At 45.4% G+C, this 11,637-nt stretch overlaps 1 protein-coding gene across 2 annotated transcripts; it reads left to right on the top strand.

Annotated features, from left to right (window-relative positions):
* Positions 1-241: 241 nt before the first annotated feature.
* On the top strand, positions 242-10,863 carry TENT5A (terminal nucleotidyltransferase 5A). Of its 2 annotated transcripts, none has more exons than XM_083733987.1 (3): positions 242-619; positions 3,307-3,880; positions 5,438-6,628. In XM_083733987.1, exons 2-3 carry the CDS (start codon positions 3,395-3,397, stop codon positions 6,215-6,217), a joined length of 1,266 nt encoding a protein of 421 aa, XP_083590113.1. In that variant the 5' UTR covers positions 242-619; positions 3,307-3,394; the 3' UTR covers positions 6,218-6,628. The 2 variants fall into 2 exon arrangements, with proteins under 2 accessions (XP_083590113.1, XP_083590112.1); XM_083733986.1 differs by lacking the exon at positions 242-619 and adding an exon at positions 2,500-2,825 and having other exon boundaries at positions 5,438-10,863.
* Positions 10,864-11,637: the final 774 nt, after the last annotated feature.

Here is an 11,637-nt window from a genome sequence, read left to right as displayed (position 1 = left end):
CTTCTCGCAAGCGCCTGTGAATAGGCAGCTCTTCTGTGCGTGGGCGTGTTTACTCTCCCCCTCCCTCCTTCCCTCCCACGGCTCATTCACTCGGAGCTCGCACGCTTACGCTGCTTCTCGAGCCCTTCTCCGATTGGCTCTTCACCCCAGGGGCCTGGAGGAGGAAAATAAAGCGTCACGGCCAAACCGGCGCTGATTGGCCAGGCTCTTCTCACATCACAGGCTTTCGGAATAGCCCTGCAGCTGTTGCTGGAACGTCAGTACCTGTGACGTTCTATCTGCTCCATTCCTATTATTGCTCCTCCAGCTGCTGCCGCCGCCGCTGTTTTCGCTCACCCCCCCTCCGCGCCTCTCTTTAGCCTTCATATTCCTGCGAGAAACGTGACAGCCACTTCTTCGACCATGCACGAGTCCTCGGCCACCAATCCTGCTCTGTCATGCCTCTAAAGTCCTACGCACCAAATATATAAAGAGGAATCGGATCTGCGCAGGTGGAGTCTCTGGGAAATCGCGCTTTACCCCTAGATTGCTCAGATGTCAGATTATTCTGTGGTCACGCACTGAAGAATTAAACCGCTGGGAGAGAGAAAGAGAAGAGTGAGTTAATATATATATAAAAGTGAGTTTATATATATTTATATATATATTCCCCATTACCCATTGTGCATGCATGATCAAACGCAAACTTTTTTTTCCAGGGACATTCACAACTGCGTAGCTAACCCTCGTTTAACGACCTTTTAGGTTTTTCCAGTAGAAAAAAGAAAGTCTAGCAGCAATAAAAGGGACCGGTTCTCCAAGCAGACAACCTTTGCATTATATCGCGTGTTTTTTGCTGTGTGTGCTGTAGAATCCACAGGAAGGAGAATCTGCTCCTTCCCCCGCGCGCGGTTTGTGCGCAGTTCCATCTCATAGCTGGAGCAGAAGGCGATGGTTTTGCCATTGGGCTGTTAAATCCACGGCGCACTGGGGAGCTACTTTCAGAGAATAAAAACAAGAGGGGAGTAGGTGACAACATTTTGGATTAGGCCAACTTCTTCCTGTGAAATGACGTGCTAGCTGCACAGCACTACGGATCTGGCCAAGTGGAAGGTGGTCTAATAAAAAGCTGGCACCGCTATTTTGCACTTACTCCTGTCCTTCGCAGCAACAGGTGGTGGTGAACTCTGGATTTCTTCCTAGCCAGTTCCTGCAGGCATTTTATGATTTCCAGCTGCAAATCACGGCTTTCTTTGCCCAGGATTATTGCTTCGGGTATATCCAGAATCCAGTCCCAAAACGTCTTGACCTCCCCGATCTTAAAAGCGCCCCCCCCCACTCCACCGGGGTATTTTTAAGGACAGTACTTGGAACGGGGGTTCTGATTGCCAGGCGCACCTGCATTCTACCTTTTATTCCGGGCAGGGGAATAATGTCTGGGCCTGGGTGTCCCCCGCCACTCCAGCTTTCTTTAAACGCCGCCTGGGAAGCTGTTTCCCACTTTGTCCCGTGCTTTACAAATAGCTTCAAAAACCAGAAGGCATCGCTGCTTCACTAGCCTGGTGCAGCTGGATCCTTCTCAGGTCCCCCGGGCGCTGTAAAATACTGAGTACGCCGTGTTCAGATGCCTGTGATCCCCCCCCCCTTTGGCAGTTTCTTTCGTTCCATGAACATCCACGGGAATCTTGCCGCTTAAGGTGCACAGCGCAGCCACGCAGTGTCGCCTCCTACTCCTTTCTGGACTGCTCTCCTGACAATTCAATAGAGAGAAAAAGAGGCGGCGGCGGGGTGGGGTGGGGTGGGGTGGGGGTGCCCTCTGTAGAGTAAGTGCTTTGACAACTGGACGCAGTTAAAACAAAGCCGGATACCAGGATCTCTAGAAACCCACAGAGCTGTTTTCAAAATGGTTTTTTTTTTTTTGAAAAAGGAACCACCCTTTCTCAGAAACCCCAGGCTGGCTATTTTTTAGTGCGAAACGTCCCCGGCTCGGCAATGGATTCCATCCCTGGGTGAAAAATGTAACCTACCCCTCCCTCTCGGCCTCCCTCCCGTTTCAGCTCGACACAATCGCAAAGCACAGACTCAGCAGGGAGAGCCAGAGAATGTTCCACATGCAGGCTGACATAACTTCCACCCCCTGTTCCTGATCGAACGCCCGCGGGTCCCTAGTTGACTTGATTTTTTTAAAAAAATAAAAATTGCAGCCCTTTCGCCTACAGAGCCGCCCCCGCCAAACCCTCAGTGTGCCACTTTTTTTTTTTTTGCCAGCTCCCTCCAGGATGTTCCAGCAGGATCCAGATCCTTCCAACTTTCACCTTTCTTCCCTTTCCAGAAAGGAGAGGATTTGTTTGGCACGGAAGAGGAGGAAGAGGCTCTAGAAAAGCGGCTGGGGAAAGCATAGGGACCAGCTGTTTATGCAAATATGAAGGGGCGTGTCTGGAAAGGCCTGGGCGAAGGGGGGGTTAGGGAGGGAAGGAGTCGAAGTGTCCCTATGCAGATGAGAGGGGCGTGGGCAAGCGGAGGGTGGCTCGGATCCCCGGAAGAGCGAGAAAGCCCATATAAAAAACTACAGAGGACATTCCCAAGCAGAACCAGCAAAAGCTCTAGAGGCGACCTAAGGCTGCGCAGGGCGAGCAGGAGCAGCTCCGGGGAAAGCGCGATCCCTGCTAGCTGGGCGGAAGAACCGGTCAGGATTCCGGAGGAAAGCTTTGCGCCAGGCGGCTCCTCCAGTGGCGCAAGGGGTGCAGGCTGCCTGCCCTCGCCATCCTTCGCTGCTATCCGTCAGAGGGATAGCTCGATCACACGCGCGCGCGCCACACGGCAGGTGATCAGGAGCAAGCCCCCAGGTGTGTATACTGGCGGATAGATCAGGAGCGGGACGGTGAAAACACACTTAAAACTGCATCCTGTTCCTCCGAAACGCTGAGTCCACTCCGGGAGTCGTGGCTTCACTTGAAAGCGCCGCTTAGCTCAGCCAAAGCCGCTTTCCGGGAAGGGAAGGGGGAGCAGGGAGCGCCGGAGAGCTGCTGAGATCCTCCAACCACTTCAGACCTGTCAAGAGGAAGGGGCTTGAAGATCCAGGGCCATAGCTACGGGGAATAGGGGGCTAGCCGGGGTTTTTTTTTTTTGCCCCGGGTGAAGCCTCTAGAGGGGCGCCACTGGGACTCCCAGCGTGTGTGTGCGTAAATACGCGCGCGGGGTGTGTGTGTCAAACTGGGTGAAATAAAGCATACTTTCGCCCCTGTGAGGCTCGCAGTCTTCGTCATAAGCTATAAATTCCTGATTTTTTGCTTGCCTTTTTTTTAACCCCTCCCCCCGTCCCGCTAGGAGTGGAAGAAGAAGAAACTCCAGCAAAGGAGGCCTCTCTTTCTCTCCATCTATTTGATCCGCTCCAACTTGCAAACGGCGCTGGACCATGGCAGATGAGGAAAATATTCTCAGTAGCAGCACTAGCAGCAGCTCCGACGGTGCCGACGGCGACTGCCCCCGGCAGGCCATCGCCGAGCCGTGCCTGGGTTGTAGCGAGAGCAGCCGCTGCAACGTGCTCAGCTGGGAGCAAGTGCAGCGACTGGACCGCATCCTGAGCGAGACCATCCCGATCCACGGCCGGGGCAACTTCCCCACCCTGGAGATGCAGCCGCGCCAGATCGTGAAGGTGGTGCGCAGCCGCCTGGAGGAGCAGCGCATCGGCGTGCGCGATGTGCGCCTCAACGGCTCGGCGGCCAGCCACGTCCTGCACCAGGACAGCGGCCTGGGCTACAAGGACTTGGACCTCATCTTCTGCGCCGACCTGAAGGGAGAAGCCGAGTTCCAGACGGTGAAAGACGTCGTCTTGGACTGCCTGTTGGATTTCTTGCCGGAAGGAGTTAACAAGGAGAAGATCACCCCGCTCACCCTCAAGGTAAATGGAAGGCGCTCGCAGTCCGCTGCCGGCTGGGAGAACCTCTCTTCTTGCTTCGCTTCTGCCTCTCCAAAATGGGCCGGCACAGAGCAGCGCAGGCGGACAGAATGGAGAAGGCGCAGCCTCTAGGACAAGCTAGCCCTTATTTTAGATTGCAGTGCAGCTGAATAAAAATATTTAAAAAATAATTTTTTTAAGGGGGCAGAATACACACACCCCATTGCTAAAAACAACAACCCCAGGATTTTTCTCGTACAGGTCCTCCCCTTAAAGCTTATTGAAATACTAACTTGGCATGGTTCCTTAGAGTGATTCCTTAGAGTGTATATGTGTGTACAAGTGTATGTATAATATTTATAGGCAATTATCAATTAATTCTTATTTTCTTTGTAAATGCACCTTGAGCCAAACCAAAGTACTTGGATTTATGCTAACTTAGCTCCATTAATTTCTCATCAGGCTAAGCCATTTGAACTACAGTTACTTTCTTTTAATTGGTTTGTGGCTAGGACCCTTAGAGGGGCACGGTGCTCCTCTGTCTCCTTGCCCTGCATAGGCTGGAATGCAAAGGCTGGATTTGCTGTCAAAATACTCTAATAATGCTGCTCTGCAACCTGTCTTAAGTATGTGAAGAGCCCAGCTCTTTCTTCCAAAAAATGTGCTTCGCTTCACTGCTTTGTGCTTAAACACCTTTGCAACGCTGATTAAGTGGCTTAATTAGCTACGGGGAAACCGGATTGCCTTGAATCAAGTAACTGTTTTAACCGATGGTGCAGTAAGGGCGTTTGAGATGGTTTAAAGGACCCCAATCCCGTTCCCCTTCTTTAGATGGCAGTGTGGAATGAGCCAGCCCTGCTAAGTTTGGGGGCTGCCCTGCTCATTGTGTTGACATCCGCCCCAAGGCCCTGCCTTGGAGGCCCTACAAATGTTATTCTAGATCACAGCAGGGGAAGAAAGGGTTGATTTTCCTCTCCATACCTGCTCTGGTTTTGTCTTGCCTTGTTTTGGGGGCGGGCAGGAGATTATGAAGGTTGAGATAATGTTGAAAGTTCCCAGAATATTGGTGCAAGTTTATTTTTAAGGGAAAGCTAGTGGTTTTGTAAGATACAATCTGATTATTATTCTCCTTTGCATGTATGCTACATTTTAACCGTCTGAAAGAGTCCTGTCCCCTTCACTATATCTCTGTGTGTGCATGTTTGTTTAGCGTGCATCAATTCAATCTCTTTGGAGGAAAAGCCTTAATGAAATCCTACAGAATATGTCCTTTGTGCAGGACCATGCTACAAGCACTCCCTCGCCCTTTGGTCCTATGCAACTGCAGGTCTGCAAAACCGCATGCTAAATCTGTCCACAGTGTCTCTTTCTTACGCCTGGGCTCTGTAAATTTGCTCTGCTGCAAGCTAGGGCAGGGTGGAGCTGGGATCAAATGCAAATGCAGACTCTAAAGAGGAGGTGCTTTTATTGGTTTTCTGATCTGCTCCTCCCTCCTCTCTCTCTCTCTCTCTCTCTCTCTCTCTCCCCCCCCCCCCCAACCCCGTGTGTTTCAAATTGTAGGAAGCCTATGTGCAGAAAATGGTGAAAGTGTGCAATGATTCAGATCGGTGGAGTCTCATCTCCTTGTCCAACAACAGTGGGAAAAACGTGGAGCTGAAATTTGTGGACTCCCTGAGAAGGCAGTTTGAGTTCAGCGTAGATTCCTTTCAGATCAAGCTAGACTCTCTCCTCCTTTTTTACGAATGCTCAGAGAACCCGATGACTGAAACTTTTCACCCAACTATAATCGGGGAGAGTGTCTATGGGGATTTCCAAGAAGCTTTTGATCACCTTTGCAACAAGGTCATTGCTACCAGAAACCCGGAAGAGATCAGGGGAGGTGGTCTCCTGAAGTACTGCAACCTCCTGGTAAGGGGCTTCAGGGCAGCCTCGGAATCCGAGATCAAGTCTCTCCAGAGATACATGTGCTCCAGGTTTTTCATTGACTTCTCGGACATCGGGGAGCAGCAGCGGAAGTTGGAGTCGTACTTGCAGAACCACTTTGTGGGCTTGGAGGACCGCAAGTATGACTATCTCATGACCCTTCACAGTGTGGTGAATGAGAGCACTGTGTGCCTGATGGGACATGAGAGGAGACAGACTCTCAACCTTATCACCATGCTGGCCATCCGTGTGCTAGCTGACCAGAATATCATCCCCAATGTGGCCAACGTCACGTGCTACTACCAGCCAGCCCCGTATGTAGCAGATGCTAACTTTAGCAATTATTATATTGCCCAGGTTCAGCCAATGTTCCCTTGTCAGCAGCACACGTACTCGACTTGGTTGCCCTGTAATTAGCAGATTTAATAGGCTTGGTGGAGATCGTGTTTTCTGTCAAGCAAATAAAGGGGGGAAAGGCAGCACTCCCCCTTCTTCTTTTTTTAGAAACAAACAATGGGGTGTTTTTTGTGTGTGATGGTGGTCTGCTCTGGCTTCTCAGCTTGAGGGAAGCTGTCGGTTCTTCAGTCTAATGAAACAGAGAGTGATTTAGAAAAAGAACCGAAAGACAAAAAACCTCATTGGATTCTCTACCCCAAAGCACAGAGGCCTGTCATGAAAAGCAAATAGGTCCCCTTGAAGGAAACCAGGGAGGAGGAATGCTTGATGACAATATGGGTTGGTGACACCTGCTCCCATAGCTATGGCAGAGTGAAAGTTGGGAAGCCTTTATTTTTTAAATGAATCTGCAAAAAAACAAAACAAAATAAAAGACAGGGGAGGAAATACGAGTGGGGAAGGGAAGGGAAATATGCGTTCAGGAATTTAAAGTTAGATTCATAACACAGAGATATGTTGGAAGAAGAGATATTTTAGAATTACTGCCTTTGGGGCATGTATTAAGTGCTGTCAGTGGAATGAACCCATAGAATGTATAGCTTGCTTGAATAGAAAGCTTTAAGAGAACCAGCTTGCTCCAAAATGGGGAAAAAAGCAAAAAAAAAAAAAAAAAAAAAAAGCAGTTGTAGGTGGGTACAGTTATTATTTTTTTAAAGAGAGAAACGGGGAGGGGGAGAGATTATGACAAATTTCATTATTTCCAGCTGTGTGCGTGCTTCACATTTTGTTAAAAAAAAATGTGGAAAAGCCAGAAAACCAGCTGTAGCAAGCATCATATGCTTCAGGACCAAAGATTTCTCAGATAAGTTATCCAAGCAAGTAGAAAGCAGAGTAGACTATTAAAAAAAAAAAGAGGAAAGATAAAATATTACTATATTTGTACATGCTAATGTTAAACAAAAGTGCCTGATACCTTTAGAAAATTTGAAGTGAGAAAAATATAGTTTTGTGGTTTAAACTTGCATTTTGTTTTTATCAGGGACACAAGAAACAAACAAACAAACAAAAAAGCTTGTGAATAAATGGTGGAGGAAATGCCTATTTTTTTCGCTGGCAAATACCTATATAAAGTTTCTATTGTTGGCGTGATGTTATCATAGGTACATGTGTGTATGTGTGTATATTGTTGTGTGTGTGTGCATGTGTGTGTGCGTGCGTGTGTATGTATGTATACATGCATACACACATATTTTCAATATGATCTGGGAAAATGTAGCAATTTTAAGGAATGTTTTAAATAAAATGCAGTGTGTTTTCCAGTCTGCAACAGGATATCATAATGCTGTGGGCACTTTGCAGAGAGTTATCCTGCACCAGAAAATCTGAATAAACAAACTATTCATAAGCAAGATGGGATTCAAAGGATGCATTTGGTTGCAAGAAGATAAACAAATCCATTGGGTTACTTGTGAGCCATACTAGTTTCAAACATTTCACCCACTGATCCTTTTGTCCCCTGTTTTGTACTGTAATATGGTTTTGACAGTTAGTTCACTAGTACCATGATTGCATGCCTCTCTGATGTACAGACAACCATTGGAATGTGGCTCAAATGGATAGCTCCCTTGACAGCTAAAGAATATTGTATTTGAATAATAACTATTGACATATAAAAAGAGCAAGCAGAATGCACTGTGCATTCCAGGACCACTAAAAGTTAGTAAATGTGAAATTGAACCATTATGAAGACTGTTGCATGGATTTTGGAAATCTATATTTTATATTACACACACACACACACATATTTTTATGCAAGTATTAAACAACTTTGGTTGTCACACTGCGTTTTCCAGTTTAGTACTGTACCTTATTTAAAATGATTAATCTTTTGCATTGGGACAAATAATTTAATTTCCTTTCTCTCAAGAGACTTAGGGGAATGCTGGGAAATCATTTTACTGGGAGGGTTTTTATACCCTCACCACTGTAGTGATGATTATACAAAAGAATTTAACCATTTCTTCTTTTTTCATCCAGCCCCCCTTTTTTTTAATTAAAGCAAACAAAATCTAACTTAACACATCAGTCACAATCAAACACAGCGTTAAGTGCTCTTACGTCCGGAAACGTAAAAATCTTTGGGTTCCAGTGGTCCAAATCTGTGTTGGGTTGCGGCCTACACATTGTTTTATTAATGCTAAGAAAGGAAGCCAAGGTTACAGTTTGGGAGAGGAAACTGAACTAAGCCACCCACCACTGCGGAATCAAAGGGAGAGAAATATACGCTGCACAGGGAAATGTTGAAGCAACATAAAATATTTAAAGGGGAGGGATTAGTAAACTGCTAACCAGGCAATTTAGCACCCCATTGTCCTAGCAAAGCTACTGGCAATACATTTGTCCCTTCCCCCATTGTCCATTACTGAAGCTTTTCTATTCTTAACCATCCCTTTGTGTCTGAAGGTCAGTTTAACAGGACCCCAGCTTGTTTACTCAAGTCTCTTCCTTGTGAATTCTGCAGGAAATGTAAAATTAATTTCCATCTTGGCAGTCGGTCCCCCAGTCATCACTTTTTGCTTGTCTGTTCACTACCCACAGCCTGCTTAGAAAATCACAAACCTCACCCTCATAACAAATACACATCTAGTCAGTGCTCAGTTACGAAAATGAAATGTCCTCTTTCCATTGGCCCAGCGAATCAGCAGGGAGATGTGCTTTGTCAAAATCAGAGTCTAGCCTGTTGTTGCTCAGAGGGGATTTCTGAGGGAAGCTGAGCAGAAGGCTGGAGCAAGAGGATCAGCTGGTAATGTGGTATGTCCTTTCCTACCACAGCTATTTTGCTGCAAATAAATGAGTCATCCACTATTGAAAAGGGTTTGGGGTATCTGGCAGTGCTTCAGCCACAAAATGCTGATAATACAGTATAGACATTTTTTCCCCTTTGGAGCAGCCTTTTCCCTCTTTTAAGAAAACCAAACACGGCTATTGTTAGTCTGAGGATTACAGGGTCACTGTCTCTCTTCTCCTCCCCCTTCCTTCTAGTAGTTCAGGTAGATGCATCTCATGGCAAGCAGCAAATGGTTGCCTTGCATCACATGTCCCACAAGCTCTGTTCACTAGGTGAAATAGCTCTCTCTCTCTCTCTCTCTCTCTCTCTCTCTCTCTCTCTCTCTCTCTCTCTCTCTCTTTCTCTCTGCTTTAAGGAGCCAGCAATCTTCAGCCACTAACAGGGCTTTGTTGCATCTGGCTGGCAGTGGAGGTTGTTTTTAAACTGTCTGGTGATAGTGATGAGAAGATGCTTTGACTCTAGGTCAAAACTAAAATAACAGCATATTTTCAGAACGTGTTGGCTTCTGTGATTTGCAGACCTAGTCCTTTCATACGACCAAACAGCATCGCCCCCCCCCCCGGTCCTTCTCCAATTTTATTAAACTAGCACATTCATAAGAAGAAAATGTTCGTTACTCTTAGGATCCAGTCCTTCTATTCATTCAGGAAAAGCTTCAAATGCATTTTTAAGAAACTAGGTTTTAAGCAACTAGCTTAAAGATGTTGTCTTAATTACAGTCCTATGGTTTGTGTTACTCTTGGGTTAAATGTGAATCAAAGAGGAACTAAACCTCTTCTGATATGTCATTGGGAGATGAGGAAGGCAAAGACATCAGATTCTTTTTGAAGAACTAGTAGAATCCGCAGTTTGTTATCGTTCGTTATTGTGAAACTTCAGTTGTCCCTGTCTGCTATGTGGACCTCAGGTGATTGCATATCACTTTTATACTTATGTAAATATCACTCTCATTTATCCAAACATTTCATTCTCAGTCCTGGGTCATTCAGTTCAGATAAATGGAATCATACTGTGTATATATAATCCACAATATGCAAAAACAAAACAAGAAAAAAATGGGGAGGGGGGAATAAAATGGAAGCAGGATTCGTATTTTCATAACTCTTTTTATTTAAATGCTTTAAGACTTGTTTGCTGCTATGTATTGCACAAAGTTTCATGCACAGCTTATAAATGCCTGTTGTAAGTGCTTTATATGTGAGTTGTATTATATTGAAGACTCATCCATTCTGAGAAAGCTTTAAATAGTTTGTGGAAAGAAAAACGTGTAAAGAAAAATGAAAATGAGATGGAGAGAAATATATCTATCTAATGACATATTAAGCACTTTTTGTTTTTTTCCTTGGTTTTTTGTGTGTATTGCTTTCTGATTTCCACTGCGATGACAAAAATCCAAAATCCATGTACAGGTGGGTTTTTTTTTTTTTTTTTTGGTTTGCTTTCTTAGCAAGCCGTGATTATACCTAGTTAAACATCAGAAAGGTCTGCAGACTTCAGGACTGGTTGGGCGTGGCACCACAAACTCTTGCAGTCTGTGGGAAGTCAAGTGATGCTGAATTTGTTCTCCTGTGGCATTCCGCACAACTTTAGTCTTCAGCGAGACATCCTGCTGCATCAAACTGCTCCCCTTGGACTGTTCCTTTAGGAACTTTTTGACTCTGGGTTCTGTTGGAGGCTGAAACAAAAAGTGGATGGGAAACAGACACTTCTAACCAAGTAAAGCATTTGCTCCAGTGCTAGCGGGAACAGATTGTGAATTTTGTTTACAGCATCCAATATTTGGATTTTTTTGTAAATAAAAATGATGTTATTTTTTCTATTTATCTGTGTCTGGTGTTTTCAGTTTCTCAGATAATTTCCACCTTTTTTGTAATTAATGAGGCTTGACTTCCATTAGAAAGAGCAATGGTAGCTCATTTCTGAAAAGCCGCTTTTTCATTGGGGACAGTATAAATCCGGGTTTCATCAGAAACATTTGAACCTTAGTTCCCGAACATTGGACAGGACATTAACTGAGTAACATAAATGTCAGAAGCATGAGAGTGCCAGAGGGCTATGAATCCTCACGAAACAGTTGGAAGTTTTAGAAATAACATTGTACTTCATATGCAATGCAATCCTGTGTTTACACATTTATTCTTCTCCACTGTTATTTTCCTATCTTGATTCTGAGTATATTATTTATCCCTCACACCCATTAAAATGGAGAATCACTTCCATGATGCCAAGGATTTAAGGAAGGGAAGCATAATGCTGTAATCCTTCATGCACACTCCTGGGGTTAATTGCCACAATCTTACACAGGTCTACTCAGAAGTCAGCCGTCATGGACCTTTTTCCACATGGGGGGGGGGGAGTAGGCTTCTGAACCCACCATCCGAGCAAAAGAGCCGCCCAGTCAGCAACTTCAAAGAAAGCAGGCTGAAAAAGAAATAAGACCAGTGTTACTTACCGTGAAATGCTTTATAAATCCGAAGCATTTTGAGTTGTAAGCTCTTCTTCAGGAAATTTTGCATTAGCGTTTCCATAGCAAAGCTCTCAGTCAAATAGTTTGGACAATTCCCTATAGAAAAGACTAGAATTGTGTTGGATG

The sequence above is a fragment of the Podarcis gaigeae genome, assembly GCF_964106915.1.
Source record: "Podarcis gaigeae genome assembly, chromosome: 3".
NCBI lineage: Eukaryota > Metazoa > Chordata > Lepidosauria > Squamata > Lacertidae > Podarcis > Podarcis gaigeae.
This window is presented reverse-complemented; position numbering and strand designations above follow the sequence as displayed.

Bases quoted from the DNA above. Each gene is read 5' to 3' on its own strand.
- TENT5A (XM_083733986.1), top strand. From the start codon at position 3,395: ATGGCAGATGAGGAAAATATTCTCAGTAGCAGCACTAGCAGCAGCTCC. The intron at 3,881-5,437 runs GTAAATGGAAGG...TTCAAATTGTAG, and splicing joins TCACCCCGCTCACCCTCAAG to GAAGCCTATGTGCAGAAAAT.